The following is a 20,126-nucleotide window of genomic DNA, read 5'->3' as shown; positions in this document are numbered from 1 at the left end:
AAAGGGTGGGACCAATTGGATAGATCTTTCAAAGAGCCAGCACAGGCATAATGGGCAAAATGGCTGCCTCCTGTATGGTATCATTCTATGATTCTCTACAGAATCTGCAGCATTGAAAAGGGGAATTTTAGGCACTCACCAATCACCACCCAATAGCGGCAGGAAAGACTGCTTGCTAACCATTCTTAGTATCAAACTGGGCCAGGATCTGATTATACTGCATTATCTTTGACTGCAGACGCTAAAGAGAGTAAGGATGTGAAATAAGGACATGATAATTGGTATTGTACAGAGCCACAGAGGTTTACAGCACACGAGGCCATCATTTGGCCCATTGTGTCGGTGTCGCCCTGTATCAATCACAAACTAATCCCATTGTCCCAGCCTCTCCTCATAGCACTGTATCATTTGCAAACTAATCCAATGACCCACTTTCTCCTCATAGCCCTTTAACTTTCATTGCTTCAGATTTTTATCCACTTTTTGCTCAACATATGAAAATTTCTGTTTTAAACAATGCCTGTGACAATGCATTCCATGTTCCAACATCACTCTGTGTAAAGAATTATCTCCTTTATCCTCTCTTCACTCGCCTGTGACAATTACCAAATGCTGACCCCTCATCAGTGGCCAAGGGAAACAGCTTTTCTCTTTCACTTCGGCAAAAGCTTTTATAATTTGATAGAAAAAACCCCATTCACCATCCTCTTAACCTTCTCTGCTCCAGTGGAAATAATCCCCATCCTGGCATGATTGTCTAAACCTATACAGTACTATCCCTCTCCATCCTTCCTGTAAAGGTCTTCCCGAAAGCACAGTTATCCAACTGTGGTCTAACTGCTGACTTGGCAGCCATGGTTCAGTTGGTAGCACTCTCACCTTTGAATCGCAAGATACCGCGTTCAAGTACAACTTCAGGACTTGAGCACAGAAATCAAGCCTGATGCTCCAGTGCAGTACTGAGGGAGCACTCCACTGTCCAAGGTGCTGTCTTCCAACTAAGACATTAAATTTAGGCCCCATCTGCTTGCTCGGGTAGTTGTAAAATATCCCCATGGTACTCTTTCAAAGAAGAGCAGGTGAGTTATCCCTCATGTCCTGGCCAATATTTATCCCTCAATCAACATCACACAAAAAATTGCTGTTTCTGGGAGTTCACTCAAATGTTCTGCTTGTGTTTCATGAATTATCATAATAACTACACTTCAAAAATTGCTTAGTTGGCTGCAAAGAGCATTGAGAAGTCTGGTGGTTGTGAAAAGTGCTAATTAAATGCAAGTCTTTCTTTTCTACCTCGTCATTATTATCTCAGCAGCTTTTTATTATTTATCCCTCTTTATTAAATTTATCATGTTTGTTTTACAGCTCTATCTGAAGCAGATTGGTTGGAAAAGATTATTCAGCAACACTTGAATCGAGATCATATGAATTAACAAATGGAAACATAAAATGAAAAATGACTTCTACAAACTCTACAGGGCAAAAGGATTCAGTGGGATTAATGTAGAAATGTGTAGATATATGTTAAAAGAATGACCAGCAAGAGAGGCACTTTGGGAAAAAAGAATTGCTGAGGTAAAACATGACAAAAAAACCTTTCAGCACTTCAACAATAAAAAAGTGAAGAGGTGAAAACCACAAAAGATTCAAGTTGCGAATGTTTACTTTCTCAAGAATTCAAAGTGAAGACATGACATGCCTATCTAAGTAGTGACAGCCTAGGCAAAATTAATGACTGCGACATAATTGATTTGGGAAACCTTAGACAGACTAAAAGGTGCACAATAGATAAATGCTCTAGGAGAAATATTAATTATAGCAGAAAACAGAGACAGCCCAGTGGGATGATCTGTGAGGCACTGAGTCATTAAAAGGGTTCAGTGGAGTACATCTGACAAAACTAATTCCTCTGGCGGAGGGACCAAAAATGAGGGGGCAAAACCCTAAAATTAGATCCAGGACATTCAGGAGGGATATCAGGAAGCACTGTTTCACATAAAGGGCAGTGGATATTTCCAGAGGAGCTTCCAAGGCTGAGATCAATAGGTTTTTGTTTGGTAAGTGGATCAAGGGATACAGAGCTAATGCAGGCAAATGGTACAGATCAACTATGATCTAACTGAATGCTAGAGCAGACTCAAGGGGCTGAATGGCCCCCTCTGGCTCATAATGTTCCTACTGCCTACCTGGCGAGTGTGTCAGCAGCTGGAAGCACTGTTTCACATAAAAGGCAGTGGATATTTCCAAGTTTGAAAAAACAAGGAGAAAAAATTCAGTGAGATCCGAGGAAGGCTGATTGACTAGTGAGTATTGTAGTTTTTTGTGTCTTTCTCCAAAGTAAGGAAGTTAGGCTAAGGAGCTGGGAAATTACAGTTTCATTTTTTTTTACAGTAAGGGTTAAATAATACATTCACTCAGCTTCCCTATGTTTAAAGGATGTTAACAGAAGTGAAGGGAGTAGCTGGTGAGTCTTTTCTTAAGTAGTTAGGTTTTTTAGTAGTAGTAAAGTTTATTATCTAATAGAGAGGAATGGCAGGGCAGATCTGACCTGTACAGCGCACATCCTGTGCTTTCTGGGAACTCCGGGACACTTCCCGTGTCCTGGATAACCATACATGAAGGAATTATTGTCAGTTGCAGCAGCTTGAGTTCCAGGTTTCGGAGCTTGAGCAGCAGCTGGCATCGCTGCGGCACATTTGTGAGGCTTAGAGCTTCATGGATAGCACGTTTATAGATGTGGTCACCCTGCAGTTTAAGAGTATGCAGGGAGAAAGGTGACCACCAGACAGTCATGAAGGAACAGGGTAATAGTGCTGGAGCACCTTCAGGGCATTTCAGTCTCCGACAAGTATTCAGAGTATAATTCTGGTCAACTGCAGGAGCAGTCAGTTTAGAGGTTCTGGGGTGTTGGACTAAGGCTTATAGAAACAATTCAGTCCCTATTCTAAGATCATACCCTCAGCCTTTATTTTAATCAGTGTCCACATTTATAATAGAAACTATGGGTCCAGCTACCAGTGGTAGCTGCAGTTTCCAGACTGGTGAAGAGTCTTTTCGTAAATGTGAACTTAAAAATGGTTCATGGTAAAAATTTGAGGGGAAATAAGTGCAGAACTCAGATCGTTAAACTAGAAATCGGATGAAGGCATTTCACCAATGTGGAACTTGGTTAGCAGCTTCAAATTAAGAAACAGGAAGACAATGACAACCACAGTCACACAGGATCTGACTTTAACTCCCTCTGCCTTACCTCTTCCTGTCACAGTGTCTTCCTGCCATGTCCCAAGAAGGTCAGAGGGACTGTGGGACATCAGAGAACGGCACTGGGCCTTGACTGCAATATTAGTTGGATGCCTGAGTTGGGGTGCTGATGTCCCCTTTCTCTGCCCCTCCCACCCGCCCTGGTTAGGAGGGGGAAAGAATAGACCCTGGCAGGCAAGTAACTCAATTTAATTTTAGGCTTCCTTGTGGACCAGGAGCAACAAAAATGCTTATCCAACCCTCACAATGAAGCCAGAACCCACTGGATTCCGGAGGATCCCAGCAGATTGGAAAACTACTAATGTGATGCCCTTGTTCAAGAAGGGAGGGAGACAAAATGTAGGAAACTATAGGCCTGTCAGTCTAACATCTGTCTTTGGGAAAATGCTAGAGTCCATTATTAAGTAAGAAATAGCAGGACATTAGAAAAGCTTAACGCAATCAAACAGAATCAATATGGTTTTGTGAAAGGGAAATCATGTTTGACAAATTTTCTAGAGTTTTTGAGGATATAACAAGCAGAGTTGATAAAGGGGAACTGGCAGATGCAGTGTAGTTGGACATCCAGAAGGCATTCGATAAGGTGTCGCATAAAAGGTTATTGCACAAGATAGGAGCTCATGGTATTGGGCATAATATATTAGCATGGATTGAGGATTGGTTAACACAAAGAAGACAGAGTCGGGATTCATGGGTCTTTCTCAGGTTGGAAAGACATAACTAGTGGAGAGCCACAAGGATCAATCCTAGGGCCTCAATTATTTACTATCTATATTAATGACTTGGAGGAGGGAGCAAAGCCTAATGTATCCAAATTTGCTGATGATACAAAAATAGGTGGGAGGGCATGTTGTGATGAGGGCATAAGGAATCTGCAAAGGGATATAGATAGGTTGAGTGAGTAGGCAAAAACTGGGCAGATGGAGTTTAATGTAGGAAAGTGTGAAATCATGCACTTTGGTAGGAAGAATCAAAAGGCAGACTATTATTTAAATGGAGAGAGACTCCAAAAAAGTGTAGCACAGAGGGATCTGGGTCTTCTTGTGCATGAAACACAAAAAAATTAGCATGCAGGTGCAGAAAGTAATGGAATTTTGACCTGTATTGCTAGGGGGCTGGAATTTAAAAACAGGGAAGTCTTGTTACAACTGTACAGGGTGTTGGCAGGGCTGCATCTGGAGTACTGTGTACAGTTTTGGTCCCCATATTTAAGAAATGATATTCTGACATTGGAGACAGTTCAAAAGAGGTTGACTAGGTTGATTCCTGGGATGAAGGGTTGACTTATCAAGAACGGCTAAAGAGGTTAGGCCTTTATTCATTAGAGTTTAGAAGAATGAGGGGTGAACTTATTGAAACGTACAGGATTCTGAGGGGGCTTGACAGGGCAGATGTTCAGAAGATGTTTCCACGAGTGGGGGCATCTTGAACTACGGGACATAGTTACAGAATAAGGGGACACTCATTTAAAACTGAGATGCGAAGGAATTTCTTTTCTCAGAGGGTAGTGAATGTCTGGAATCCTCTACCCGAGAGAGTTGTGGAGGCTAAATCACTGAAAATATTTAAAGAGGAGGTAAGTAGATTTTTGAAATATTGGGGAGCTGAGGGTTATGAGGAGCTGGCACGAAAGAGGAGTTGAGGCCTGAGGCAGATCAGCCATGATTTTACTGAATGGGGGCAGGCTTGAAGAGCTGAATGGCCTACTCCTGCTCCTATTTCTTATGTTCTTATGTTAAGACTCTCTTCTCCCAGGCTTTCCCTAGTGCCCCTTTGCCTGAGTTCATCCAGGCTATTTAACAAAGAGGCTGACTGATGAAGAGGAAAAGATCAGGTTTACAACATGTGCTAAAACCAATCACATTTCAAAGTCTCCAAACCAGGTTCCCAACAATTCCTCGCCAAGAGATCTGCTGTTTGCCCAATATGAAGTTCATGCTCCCATTGTGGGAGTACACCTGACCTATCATAGGCCAGGGGTCTTTAGGTACAAGTAGGCAATAACAAGTCGGAACTCTGCCACCCCCCTCAGCCCACCAACCTGCTTCCCCCAGTGTGTGCAGGGTTGCCATTAAATTTGCTAAATATTGTACAGTTTAGCAGTAAAGAGCACTCGAAAAAATTCTTCTGGCCAGTTTAGGACTATCCCACTCAATCTAATCCTGCTTTCCTGCTCATTCCCCCTAACCCTTAATAAGGACCCCCCACCTCCCAACCAGTCTAATCCCATTCCAGAGTTACTCCCCATATCTTTTGATATTCCCCTTTTCCAACCGTATTCCTTTTTAAAAAAGAATGAATGGGCTTGGCTTCAATGCCAATTTGTAGCGGAGAATACCACATTCAAACCTTTAGATGTGAAGGTTGCTTTTCAACTTCCCTATTAAGCATGAGGGCTGCATTCTCAGAGTGTGCATCCTTTTACTGCCATTAGTCATTGTTTCACCAAAAAAATATTTGCTTAAATATTTGTAGATACAAGATGAGGTGGATTTCTTTCATGTAAAAATGCTGCTTCTTGAGGTAGATTCTGAGCTTTCTCCTTACCTTGCTTGGGTTTTCAAACAGCCTAAAGCATTCTGATTTATGATAGGACAAACCACTTTTCAAAATAAGGTGGTGGTAGTAAACAAGCTGAAGTTATAACTTTTATGGAGTATGTAATAATTTAAAATTAAACCTGATAAAACTTTTCACTTTTAGTCAATGATATTTAAATGATACATAACTCCCACAGTAGGAGCATAAGGACTGTTGCTTGATGCGCAACTGGTGTGTCTAAGTTGGTAATAAGATCTGAGCTGCAAGAAGCAGTGCTTATTTCTCAGCCCTTCATTGCTTACGTTCAATTGCACAGTTTCGTACACATGTTGCCACTTGCCTTCTTATTCTCACACCCGTGTTCTCTTATACATTCTCTTGCATGCATACAATCTCACTCGCAATGTCTCATCTTCCCATTCGTATGTACATTCACAGACACAGACAAAAACAGAGGCACATATAATGCTGACAGGCACATACAGATATACAGACCGAACCCCCTCCCCTCACTACCCCCCAACACACATTCACACACACACAAACAAAAACAGAAACTGACTCATTAAAATGACAACTACTTTTATTTATTGCTAAAAAAAAGAGACATACTGTCAAAACTTTTTATCTTGCACTCATCAGCACAGATTTGCAAGAATACCAAATCGCAAAGGAAATAACAATTCTGAGGTAGAATGGGAACTTTTCAGGAGCAAAAATGGTGGCCTTAATCCCATTCATGAGTTTGCACGATACACAGTGAGCAATAAGATTTGGCATTCTTGCGAATCTCTCCTGATGAGTGCTGGATGAAAAGCTTTGACAGCATGTCTCTTTTTACAGCAATACCAAAGGAGTACGTATATTTATATAGCACCATTAATGTAATGAAATGTGCCAAGGCCTTGGATGTTTCATTCTGTTGAAGGCACTTCACAGAATTATTATAAAAAAAAGTATGACACTGAGCCACGTAAGGAGATTTTAGTCAGATGACCAAAAGAAGTAATGAGTACAGCTCTCACTTTTGCTCGGATACTTCCCATTTGGCTCTCAGTAACCCTGTGAATCCGCAGCAGCCTTAACTATGAGAAATTGTTACAATAATAAAGCAAAACACTAATGTTGGAAATCTGAACTGAAAACTGAAAATGCTGGAAATCACCCAGCAAGTTAGGTAGGATCTGTGGAGAAGTCATCGACTGCAGATGACATGAAACTTGGGAGCGTAGTCAACAGTGAGGGAGATAGTGATAGACTTCAAGAGGACATAGATAGGCCAGTGGAATGGGTGATCACATGAGAGATGAAATGCAAAACAGAGAAGATGCATTTTGGTAGGAAGAATTAGGAAGGAAACAAAATAAGCTAAATAGTATGATTTTAGAGCGGTGTTGGAACAGAGATGCCTAAAGTATTTGTGCATAAGTCTTTGTGGCAGGGCAGGTGAATAAAGTTGTCAATAAAACTTCGTAGGTCAATGCATAGAGTCCAAAAAACCAAAAACTTTGCTAAACCCTATGTATAAAGCACTAGTTCCACCCCAACTGGGGTATTGTGTCCAATATTGGGCCAACTCTTAAGGAAGGACATGCAGAGGGTGCAGTAGAGATTTACTGAACTGGCTCCTCGGATGAGGGATTACAGTTACATAGACAGAGTGGAGAAGCTGGAGTTGTTTTTCTTAGAACAGAGAAGGCTAAGCAGTGATTTGATAGAGATGTTTAGTTACTCTATTCAAACCCTTCATGATTTTAAAGAGAAACTATTTCCAATGGCTGAAGGCTAATCTGGCCATCCAAAGAACAGATGATGACATGAGGAAGAATCTTTTTACATAGTGAATGGTTAAGATTTGGAATGCACTGCCTGAGAGGGTGGTGGATATAGATTCAATCATAGCTTTCAACAGGGAATTGGATAACTACTTCAAGTGGAAAAAAATCTAAGGGTATGGGGCAAGAGTCAGGAAATGGGATAATTGGATTGCTCTTCAAAAGAGCCGATGAGGAGTTGATGGGCTGAAAGGCCTCTCTCCTTGTTGTCATGAAGCCATTAATGTATATATTATTGGAAAATATTTTTCTTTCAAAATAGAGGTTTAGTCTGTGGGTGTGTCTTAATTGGATTAAAGCCAGCTAGACTAGGTGCTTTGATATGTATTAGTTTTGAGATGTAAACAGAGAGGTGGAGTGAATTTGCATTTTTTGAATACAGCATTCAAGAAGTGGGGTGGAAAGTGATGCCTATCTAGCAGATACCAAGCAATATGTTTATATTACTAATAAAATTGGTTCTATGAAAGGGGTTTTATTGTTAGAGGTTTAGTTCAGAGGTTGTTGATACAATGAGAATTAACATTAAATGGGCAGTGGTCATGAGGACCCAAGGGTCATGAGGACTCGAAACATCAACTCTTTTCTTCTCCGCCGATGCTGCCAGACCTGCTGAGTTTTTCCAGGTAATTCTGTTTTTGTTTTGGATTTCCAGCATCCGCAGTTTTTTTGTTTTTATTTTTGTTTTTATTAAATGGGCAGTGGTAGATATAACTTTAGCAGTTTTCAGGTGTGCTTAGCAGAGGCAATGTGAGATCAAAAGGCAGCTGTAAGCCTCCAACTGACTCCACAATAACCAAAATGATAAGAACCTGATTTTGAATTTGTAAGGTGAAAATACTTTGCCTGGTGTTTGGTTAAGTCTATGGGTTGCTGTTGCCTTAATGGAGATTAGTTTGGGAATTAGTTACAAGCTATGATAATAGCAATTTGAAGCCATGTTTACATATATATGGTAACCTGTGTAAATTAATAAAATTTCATTTAGTTTAATATAAATCCTCGACAAGTAGTGGTCTATTTAGAGTCGCATCTCAAACATAACACTTAAAATGATAGGTTATGACAATTGTTTAAAGTTTCCCTTTGGGGTTTTTAAATAGCTCCGCTTTACCAACTGCACTTGACATAACGACTCTTGCCAGGATAAATTATATTTCTGATTCCTTAATTGGTTAGGAATTGGTGAATCTTAAGCTTATGAGTATGAGAGGCAATTTGAATTTAGGAGTTGGTGAGGTGTTTTAGAAGTGGTGAGACTGCAAGATGATTTTGGCAATTGCTAAGACTTGTCTGGGAGTAGAAGAGATAACTCTGATTGGGTTGGAGAAAATAACCAAAAGTAAGTTAACAGAGTTGGCAGATAAGTTAAAATTGGGGTTACCTGTGGGTGCTAGGAAATCAGATAAAGTTAAAAGTATAGCACAGCATTTACAGTGAAACCTGACACTAGTGAGTCACAGCTGGAGGTAGTGAGGCTTCAGTTACAAATGAAGACGCTAGAATTTGACCAAGCAAAGGAACTGAAAAAGCTTGAATTTGAAGCAAAGGACAGAGAAATGGCTTTTAAAAGGGAATTAGAAATTGTGAAGATGGTGAAGGAGGAAAGAGAGAGAGAGAGAATTACAACTGCAAATGTTGGCAGTTAGAAAAGAGATGTCAGTAGGGTGAGGAAGGATTTGACTCCAGAGTAGAACCCAGTGGGGATATGTTTAAATATGTGCAAGCTCTTCCAAAGTTTCAGGAAAAAGATATTGAAGCATTCTTTATTTCGCTTGAGAAGCTACCTAAACAGATGAAATGGCCACAGGAAAACTGGACATTATTATTAGTCTAAGTTGTTAGGTAGGACACAGGAGATATATGCTTCACTTTCATAAGAATTGTCAGGGGATTATGATGTGGTGAAGAAAGTTATTTTGAGTACATATGAGTTGGTTCCTGAAGCATACAGGCAGAAACAGCCTGGGTAAACTGAGTTTGAAAGAGTAAAACAAAGTAGTTTTGACTAGTGGATACAGGCATTAAAAAAAGAGACAACCTATGCAGCTCTTAGCAAAGTCATTCTTTTGAAAGAATGTAAAGATTCAATCCCTTTGGAGGTGAGAACTCAGGTGGAGGAACAGAAGGTTCATTCTGTAAGACAAGCAGCAGAGATAGCTGATGATTATGAGTTAGATCATAGAGCTAAACCTTTTTTCCAAACACCCTTTCAAGTTGGAAAGGGATAAAAAGTGGGAAGATGAAATGAAGGTAGGTAGTTATGGGAAAGAAGGAGTAGCTGGAAGTTCTCAGGAAGATTTTTCACAGAATGAAAAGGAAGGTGCTGAAGGTAGAAGTGACATTCAAAAATTGAGGTGTTTTCATTGTAACAAAGTGGGGCACACAAATTCAGTATGTTTGAGGTTGCAGGAAAAATCTGTAGGAATTATTGGGGCACAGAAAAGCTCTGGGAGTAAAAGTACTGTGGGGGTTCTGAGGTTCAGGCACAGGAGTAATCAGTGGTTTCGGTATAGGTGAAACAGGGAGAATCAGTGAAAGGTAAAGAAGTGGGAATGTGTTCACAGTTTCAAGAGAATTCTGAGCAGCAGGTTCCATAAATGTTTACAGACTTTTTATTTGAAGGGAAAGTCTTTCTATGTGTACAGGGTGGAGTAGGTAAAGATGTTAAAATTTTCAGAAGCACAGGGGCTAGTCAATTCTTAATATTGTGGGACAATGGTATTTGTCATTCAAAGGGAATATTGCAGGAGAAGGTCATAATATGTTGGGTTCATGGAGATAGTAAATTTATTCCATTGTGGAAGGTAGGTTTAAAGAGCAAATAGAAGAATGGTGAAGTTATAGTTGGAGTGGTGGAAAAATTACCCATTGCAGGGGTTCAATTTATTCTGGGTAATGATATAGCTGGATCGCAAATGTGGATGATGCCTATGGTAGTTGAGCAGCCTGTAGAAGTGTTTTCAACAGAAGTGCTACAGAAGGAACATCCTGGATTGTTTCCTGATTGTGTTATAACGAGATCAAAGACCCATAAGGAAGAACAAGATAAACAAGAAAAGCAGGCTGTTCAAAGGTAAGAAGAAAGTGTCAAAATCCAATTTGCTGGCACTGTATTTGATAACATTGTTCAGGAGGAAGGAATGCTGTACAGTTCAGTTGAAATGTTTAACTCAAAGAGTGGAGTTACAAAAAATGATTTGCAATTAAAAGTTGTATCAGAAAACTTATTCAGAAACCAAAGCAAAATGTATTCCAGCATGTTATTATCTTCGAGGGAACATTTTAATGAGAAAGAATAAAATTCAGCAGACGAGATTATGGTTCTTTGAAAAAAAGAATTGATAGCGAATTAACACTCTTACAGAAACCTGGTTGGATTATGTTTCAGCAAATGAAAGCTAAAGGGAGGTGCATCAGATTGTTATCCCATTAGGTTATAGAAATGAGATTCTGAGGATTACTCATGAAATTCTAATGGGGGGACATTTAGGAATTAGGAAAACACAGGAAAAGATGGAGATTTTTTTTTTTGGCCAGGATTGCATAGGGATGTAGTCAAATTCTGTAGAACCTGTCATATATGTCAAGTAACAGGAAAATCACAAGTAGTGATTAAGCCAACACCTTTAATCCCAATACCAGCATTTGAAGAACCTTTTAACAGGGTCATGATTGATTGCGTAGGACTCCTCCCTAAGACTTAAAGTGGACATCAGTATTTATTGACAATAATGGATGTGTCTATCAGGTTTCCTGATACCTTTAAAAAATATTGCAACTAAGAAGATTGTGGAGGAGTTAATTACATTTTTTACAAGATATGGCTTACCTAAAGAAATACAATTAAATCAGGGGTCAAATTTCATGATACAGCTGTTTAAGGAAGTAATGAACAGTTTGAGGACAGACAAGTTTAAGTCAACAGCTTATCATCCGGAGTCACAAGGAGTTTGAAAGGTGGCATCAAGCTTTAAAAACTATAAGAGCATACTGTCAGGATTATGCACAGGATTGGGATACAGGAATTCTATTTCAGTTATTTGCTATTAGAGGCGCTCCTAAAGCAGTGACTGGTTTTAAACCTTTTGATTTAGTTTATATTCATGTGGTAAGGGGACCACTGAAATTGATTCATGAGAAATTGGTGGGTCAAGATTCAGAAACTATTCAAAAACAGAATTACCTGGAAAAACTCAGCAGGTCTGGCAGCATCGGCGGAGAAGAAAAGAGTTGACGTTTCGAGTCCTCATGACCCTTCGACAGAACTTGAGTTCGAGTCCAGGAAAGAGCTGAAATATAAGCTGGTTTATATTTCAGCTCTTTCCTGGACTCGAACTCAAGTTCTGTCGAAGGGTCATGAGGACTCGAAACGTCAACTCTTTTCTTCTCCGCCGATGCTGCCAGACCTGCTGAGTTTTTCCAGGTAATTCTGTTTTTGTTTTGGATTTCCAGCATCCGCAGTTTTTTTGTTTTTATTTCAGAAACTATTCTCCTGGTTACGTATCAAATTTCAGGGAAAGATTGAACAGGGCATGTGAGTTGGCTAAGGAACATTTAAAGATAACACAGCAAGTGATGAAAGTGGAAGCAGATAAGAAGACTAAAAATCAGTTTTTTTTCTGGAGAGAAGGTACTAGTTTTGTTACCAGTGCTAGGGGGTTCCTTAAATGCAAGAGTTAGTGGATCTTACAGGGTTGAAAAAAATTGAGTGAAGTCAATTATTTAATAAACACTCCAGATAGAAGAAAGAAGCAGAGGGTGGGTCATGTAAATATGCTTAAAATGTACTTTGACAGGGAAAAGGAACAAAAAGAAGTGTTAGTGATGGTGGATGATGAGAAAGAGGTAGAAGTGCAGGATTCTGAAATTGATTTTCCTCTAATCAAATTGGATAATGAAGGGGGTGCTTGAAAATTTAAATGCAATGTTGAGTTACCTTCCAAGCAAGTGTCAAAATGATTTGGAAAAGCTATTACAGTCACATAAACCTATTTGTGGAAATAAATTGGGAAAGACACATTTAGCTTTACATGATGTATGTATAGAAATATCATCTTCAATAAGGCAACAACCTTATAGATTAAATCTGGCCAAGTTATCACAAGTACAAAAAGAAACTGATTTAATGCCTCAAAATGATATCATTGAATCTAGTTGCAGTAACTGGAGTTTGCCTATTGTACTGGTACCGAAACTGGATGGACACAAAGACTGTGTGTGGGCTGTCGAAAGGTGAATGCAGTGACAAAAGCAGATTCATATCCCATACCATGGTTGGAGGATTGCATTGAGAAAGTGGGACAATCGAAATTTATCACAAAGGGATTGAACTGCTAAAAGGATATTGGCAGGTACCGTTTTCGGATAGAGCAAAGCAGGTATCAGCTTTTGTAATGCCAAGTGGACTATATCAGGTTAAAGTCATGCCATTTGATATGATGAATGCTCCTGCGACATTTCAAAGACTAATAAACAAAGTAATTGCAGGTCTAAGCAATTGTGCGGTTAACATTGATGATCTAATTGTTTTCAGTCAGACGCGGGGGGAGCATTCACAGCATCTGGAAGAGTTATTTACTTGACTACAAGAAGCTAATTTGGTGATGAACTTGGCTAAAAGTGAATTTGCAAAAGCGCAAGTTATGTATCTAGACCATACCATTGGACATGGTAAGGTGGCTCTGAGAGATGCGAAAGTCAAGGCTCTCGTGGATTTCCCAGTGCCTACGACAAAATGAGAAGCTTTGAGATTTCTGGGCATGAGTGGGTTTTACCAGAAATTTGTACCAAATTTTAGTCAAGTGGCTGCTCCATTGACTGAATTATTAAAAAAGAACAAGAAGTTTCAATGGACACTGGAGTGTCAGAAGGCATTTGACAGTTTGAAAACTGTATTACCTATAACAGTGTTGGCAGTACCCAATTATACCAAGCAATTCAAATTGGCCATTGACACAAGCAATATAGGCTTTGGGGCTGTAACTGTTATAAGAAGATGACACTGGAATTGAAAAACCAATAGGTATTTTTCACAGAAGCTGAATGTACAATAGGGAAGATATTCAACGATCAAAAAAGGGACTTTGAGTTTGGTGTTAAATTTCAAAATGCAGCAAAGCTATATTGCAAACAATTCACCAGAAATAATTGTTTATACAGACCATAATCTTTTGAAGCTTTTGGACAAATTTCGTGACAAAAGTGCATGGCTTTACAGATGGAGTGTATTATTATAACCATTTAATCTAAGGATTATACATATTGCTGGAAGAGAAAACCTGTTCACGGATGCATTATCAAGAGTTTGAAGTTTAAAGGAAAATGGGACATTTAAAAAAGCACCTGGACACTGAACTGGAGTGATTTCTGCTGATACCATGGACTCGTGTGCATATATATTTATGTTAATGCAAGCATCTGGTAATGTAATAGTGTAATGAGTATAGGAGATGGTAGATGAGTCATTGAAATGAAGCTGTCTTCGAGAATTATGACTGTTCATTTTTTGATAAGGAGAGGGCTGTCATGAAGCTATTACTGTATATATTATTGGAAAATACTTTTCTTTTAAAATAGAGGTTTAGCTTGTGGGTATATCTTAATTGGATTAAGACCAGCTATTCTGGGGCTTTGATATGTACTAGTTTTGAGGTGTAAGCAGAGATGTAAAGTGCATTTGCATTTTTTTGAATCGAGCTTTCAAGTGGGGTGAAAATTGCCGCCTATCTAGCAGATACCAAGCAATATGTTTATATTACTAATAAAACTGGTACTATGAAAGGGTGAAAGGGGTTTTATTGTTAGAAAGGTTTAGTTCAGAGGTTGTTGATAGAATGAGAATTAACATTCAATGGTCAGTGGTAGGTATAACTTTAGCAGTTTTCGGGTGTGCAGAGCAGAGGGCAATGTGAGATCAGAAGGCCTCTAACTGGTTCCACAGGAACCAAAGTGAAAAGAACCTCATTTTGAATTTGTAAGGTCAAAATGTTTTGCCTGGTGTTTGGTTAAGTCTATGGGTTGCTGTTGCCTTAATGGAGATTAGTTTGGGAATTTGTTAAAAGTTATGATAGTAGCAATTTGAAGCCACGCGCCTATATATTTTAACCTGTGTAAATTAATACATGTTTCATTTAATTTAGTGTAAAGCCTCAAGAACTGGTGATCTGGTTCCTGAATTTAGAGTTGTATCTCAAACAAAACAATTAAAATTATAGGTTATGACAGTTATTTGAAGTTTCCCTCTGGGATTTTTAAATAACCCCGCTTTACCAACTGCACTTGTCGTAACATGGCTATAGTATTCTCTGATTCTGTTCTGTGACCTGACATGTTAATTTTGTTTCTCTCCCCACTGATGTTGCCTGACCTGAGTGTTTCCAGTATTTTCTGTGTTTATTGCAGTTGGAATAAACTGGCAAACACTTGAGGCATTTCTGTGCCACACCTCCATTCAGTGTTTCAGCGGAGCCGTTGACCCACTTAAGACAAATAAGTTAAGCCCCAAGTTACAGTCATAAAGGAACATTGTCAACATTGTTGTGTCCTATAGTAACCTCCAGTCTACACTGAGCAACTTTCCTTGATTCATGAAAATGCTACAGACGTTTAGTTTGCTATATACAGAAAGATCTGATGAAGTAAATAACAATAACTTGTGTCTATATAGCACCTTTAACATAGTAAAACATTCCAAATGCTTAAGGCTCTTGCATTCATCTAATATCATGCTTTAATTTGTTAAAAAAAAGAGAGCCATTGGGTTTAGTGCAAAATATCTTACTTACTCTTTCTGTAAAGGTATTCTGCAATCAGGGCTGCCACATGAACATAACACATCACTGCCTGCAAAGAGTAGACATGTTAGAGAGATTCATTCACAATTTGCCCAATAACAGTTCAGTATTTAAGAAAGGATATAATTGCACTGGAAACAGTGCAGAGAAGATTCACTTGGCTGGTTATTGGGATAAAGGGGTTATCTTATGAGGAAAGATTGGACAGGTTGGGTCTGCATCCATTGTATTTTAGAAGATTGAGCGGTGATCTTATTGAAACCTATAAAGTTCCTGAGTGGACTTGACAGGGTGAATGCTGAAAGGATGTTTCCCCTTGTGGGAGAGACTAGAATTGGTGGCCACAGTTTAAAAATAAGGGATCTCCTATTTAATGAGGAGAAATTTCTTCTCTCATTGGGTCGTTAGTCTGTGGAATTCTCTTTCCCAGAGAGTAGTGGAGGCTGGGTCATTAAATATATTAAAGGCTGAGTTAGATTTTTGATAGACAAGGGAGTCTAGGGCAATGGGGTCAGACAGGAAAGTAGAGTTGAGATCACAACCAGATCAGCCATGATCTTGTCAAATAACACTCCCTTGAGAGACCGAATGACCTACTCCTGCTCCTAATTCATATATTTGTAAGTAAGTGTCAATTGTGGCTCAGTTGATAGCACTCTTGCATTGTCAGGGAACTTGAGCACATGATCCAGGCTGGCACTTCAATGTGGCATTGAGGGAATGCCACACTGTCAAAGATACCATCTGTCGGATGAGATGTTAAAGCGATGTCACCTTTGGGTTGAGATATTAAAGCAAGCATCATCTGCCCCCTCTCATGGAACCCATGGCGCTACTTGCAGAAGAGAAATGGAGGTCTGATGGCCAACATTTATCCCACAAATAAAATCACAAAAGCAGATTATTTGGTCATGTTTGCTGTGTGAAAATTGACTGCCATATTCCATACATTACAACAGTGACTACACTTCAAAGGCACCTTGTTGACAGTGAGGTATTTTGGGACATCCTAAGGTCAAGGAGGGGTTAGAGAAATGCAAATCTTTCTTTAAGTTATAAAAAAAAATACCCAGCTGATACATTCTGACATAATCAGCAGTTTCAAAAATTTGCATTGGTGGCTGGTACCAACTGGACCAGAAGTGATACTGTGAATATTAGATAGATTAAGTTTGTTTAAATCTCTCTTCAATATGTTCACTGGTTATCTAAATGTAGGTTTTGTCAAACAGCAATAAATAAAAACTCTTACATAAAGGAATAAATCAATAGAATGACATCAGTGCACCAGTTGACTGGGCCTAGTCAAATGCTTTGGTTATCAGTTCAGTAAGAACTAAATGGAGGCTCTAATAAAGATAAAACATCTGTCATATATAATTGGTTTCAACACATGATCAGCTTTTGCACACACGTTGGCACAAACTATGCTGGCATTCTCTCGGATATACAAGATCAAGGGCTGAACCAACTGAAGTACTTAAGATGACTGAAAGATTGGATAGGGTAGATAGGGAGATATTTCTGCTGGTGGTGGTGTCCAGAACAAAGGGGCATAACTTGAAAATTAGAGCTAAGCCATTCAAGGATGATATCAGGAAGCACTTCTTCACACAAAGGATAGTGGAAATTTGAAACTCTCTCCTACAGATGTCAGGGATCAACTGAACATTTCAAAACTATTATTGATAGATTTTTGTTAGGCATTGATGATGGATTCTTCTGTCACTTCAACAGATAAATGTTCAGCAAAAAAATGAAAAATACTGGTTTACAGTCTAGGTTGATGTCACCTCATGTGACATTAGGCACAAGCGATTGCAAATCCTGCTTATGAAGTCAGTGTAGGAGGGATGGGTGGAGGCATTGTCTTTGCACTGCGCTCGCTTGTCCTGAAGGCACTTGACTCTGTTCTCAAATCTCGAAATCGATTGATGACAGGGACTTCTCCATTTAGGTCTGTCCAAGGTTGTTTTTTTCCAATATATTGGGATCCAGCTTGCAAGCTCTGTGGTTGGCTTTCAGATTGTCTTTATGGGTAAGTTTGGGACATCCTGTGGTGCATGTCCATGTTCAGCTTGGAGATTTTGTCCTGTCACTTGATGTTTTATATGGATCTCAGACAGTCAGGATGGAATGCTTCTACTTGCTTTATGTGATGCTAGTAGGTTATCCGTGTCTCACTCCTATAAAGAAGTGATGTAAGAACAATTGCCTGGTAGACTTTAATCTTTGTTTTCAGACAAACTCCATGCTCTTTCCGAACTCTGTGAATGAGCCTGTCACCCACTGAGCTTGCTTTGGTCAGAAAATAGCTGATCTCTTCATGCAGCATAGTGTTATTGGAGAGGATCCTTCCAAGACAGCAAATCTTCTGTACTGAACGGGAGGGAGTTTTGTTGACAATGACTATGGGGTCTTGGAGTACGTGGCCAGGGGTGGGTTGATACAAGATCTGTCTTCTTCAGGCTTATTGTCAGGCCCAAGTGTCCTGGGGCTAGGGGAGATGGACCAAAAAACAGGAGTATGGAGTATGTGCCAGAAAAGCACAATTTTCTGCAAACAGGAGTTCACTCAGTAGGTGTTCAATAATCTTTGTTCAAACTTTTGATCCTTTGCATGTTGAAGAGATTGCCATCTATCCTGAATGTCCTCTGGAGTATGTGCCAGGAAAGCACAACTTTCTGCAAACAGGAGTTCACTCAGTAGCTGTTCAATAACCTTTGTTCAAACTTTTGATCCTTTGCATGTTGAAGAGATTGCCATCTATCCTGAATTGAATGTGTACTCCTGTGTCAAGATCTTTGAATACATACTGTAGCATGGGTGAAAAGTATATGGTGAACAGAGCTGGAGCCAGTACACAGCCTTGCTTGTTGTTGTTGGTGACAGGAAATGCAACCAATAATATCCAGGTCAACGAGCACCATATAGAGGTCCTTGTTTTGTTCACAGCGGTTTTCTTGAATTTGATGTGCTGCAAAGATCATGGTCCATAACATCTGAGTTCCGGGGCAGTTCACCTGGGCGGTACCCCAAAGTTGCACTGGGGAACAACACTGCCACCCCCGGAAGTTCCCAGTTAAGGATTGCATTGCAATTGCCTGGGAAGTTCAAATTAGTTCCTGCTGTTTAAAGAAAAATGATACTGATGACTGTCACAGGTGGGCTTTCTCCCTTTCTGTTTGTAGGGATGAGTTAAGGAGACATCCTTGTAGTCTTGGTGCACAGCACCCTAGATCCAGATTAAGCAGAAGAGACTAGTGAGTTTCCTAACCATGTGAGGCCCTCTATACTTGAATATTTCAGGTGGGATGCCAAAAGTTCCCAACGACTTGCCCATAAAGAGCTGCTTTATGGCCTTAGTGACTTCTGCTTGCGAAGATCGAGAGCAAACTCTTTCAGAGTGTGGTGCTGTGGAAATGGCTCAATGTTATCATTGCACACTAGTGTTGCTTAAGAGATTGCTGAAGTGTTCTGCCCAACGAGAGAGAATCTCATGCTTATTTATTAGGAGCTGATTGCCATCTGCTGAGAGGATGGGTGTCATACCCTTGGTTTTGGGGCCAGAGACTGATCGCAGACCTTCATGTGGAGCCTTCAGGTTCTTTTTATCAACAGCTGCTTGAAGCTCATCAGCCTGATTTAACACCATTGATTCTTCATCTCTGTTAGTTTGAGCAGTTTGATCTGATGTTTCTGAATGGTGATGTGTCAGATATGTAAGACCTGTGAACATCGTGTAATTCGTCTAGAAGCTTGCCTATGTCTTGGTTCTTGTTGTTGACTCAGTCTTGGTGCGTCCATTTAACAAATCCTAGGACCTCAGATGCCATGCAATAAGTAATATCTTTTAACTTTTTCCAAGAATCTTCAATGGGAATTTGTCCTCTGGGATTTCATAAATTCCTGTGTCTAATTTGTGTTCCTGTTCTTGTCTCTTGACTATGTCTTTAAGAAGAATTACATCAAACTTCCTTTGTGGCTTGACTCTGTGCTGGGGCATCTTAGATTTTATCTTCAAAGACACAATTCTCGCTGATGGTCAGACCTTTTGCACCTCGAAGGGAATGGGTAGAGCATACATCCCTGAGGCCTCTCTGCTCAATAGTGTAGTCCAACATGTGCCAGAGTTTGGATTTGGGGTGCATCCATGTTGTTTTCAGTTTTCTGTTTGCTGGAAGACTGTCTGTGATGGATAGGTTAAACTCGTTGCACTTAGCGAGCAGGAGCTGGCCACTGGAGTTTGCTCTGCCAATATCGTGGTATTCAGGCACTTGGGCATTGAAATCACCAAGGATAATGAGTTTGTCTTGGGGTAGTACTTCTCTGATATAGCGTACCTCCCCAGCATTCTGGCAATGTGGGCTGTTCTGCGCTCTGCCCTCATATTGTTGTCCAGAAGTGTTCTGACATTCCATGAACTGAGCATCATATGATAACTAGTGTCTTCTTCTTTACATTTTGAAAACAGTGAATTAATGTGGTAACCTGGCAGGTGCAGGGAGAGCAGGTTGTGTTTAGGGTTCCTTTTCTTCCCCCTTTCCTGGATTGGAGAGAGCAGCACTGTACCCAAAAAGGTCTGCCCCATCACCTCAGGGGGACACGAGCTGCACATCAGCCCTGATCTGTGGGGCCTCCAGGAGTTGGCTTGGGACTGGAGTCACTTATAGGCCAGGCTGGGTAAGTACAG

General features: G+C 40.0%; 1 protein-coding gene across 3 annotated transcripts in view; it reads right to left on the bottom strand.

The window, feature by feature from the left end:
* The window catches only part of dock11 (dedicator of cytokinesis 11), a 274,194-nt gene that overhangs the window by 71,391 nt on the left and 182,677 nt on the right, over window positions 1-20,126 (bottom strand). For all 3 annotated transcript variants that reach the window (XM_041195297.1, XM_041195295.1, XM_041195296.1), the window contains one exon: window positions 15,425-15,482. In XM_041195297.1, coding sequence (XP_041051231.1) covers window positions 15,425-15,482 — 58 coding nt within the window. The remainder of the gene's footprint in view (window positions 1-15,424; window positions 15,483-20,126) is intronic.

The sequence above is a fragment of the Carcharodon carcharias genome, chromosome 9, assembly GCF_017639515.1.
Source record: "Carcharodon carcharias isolate sCarCar2 chromosome 9, sCarCar2.pri, whole genome shotgun sequence".
Taxonomy (NCBI): domain Eukaryota; kingdom Metazoa; phylum Chordata; class Chondrichthyes; order Lamniformes; family Lamnidae; genus Carcharodon; species Carcharodon carcharias.
This window is presented reverse-complemented; position numbering and strand designations above follow the sequence as displayed.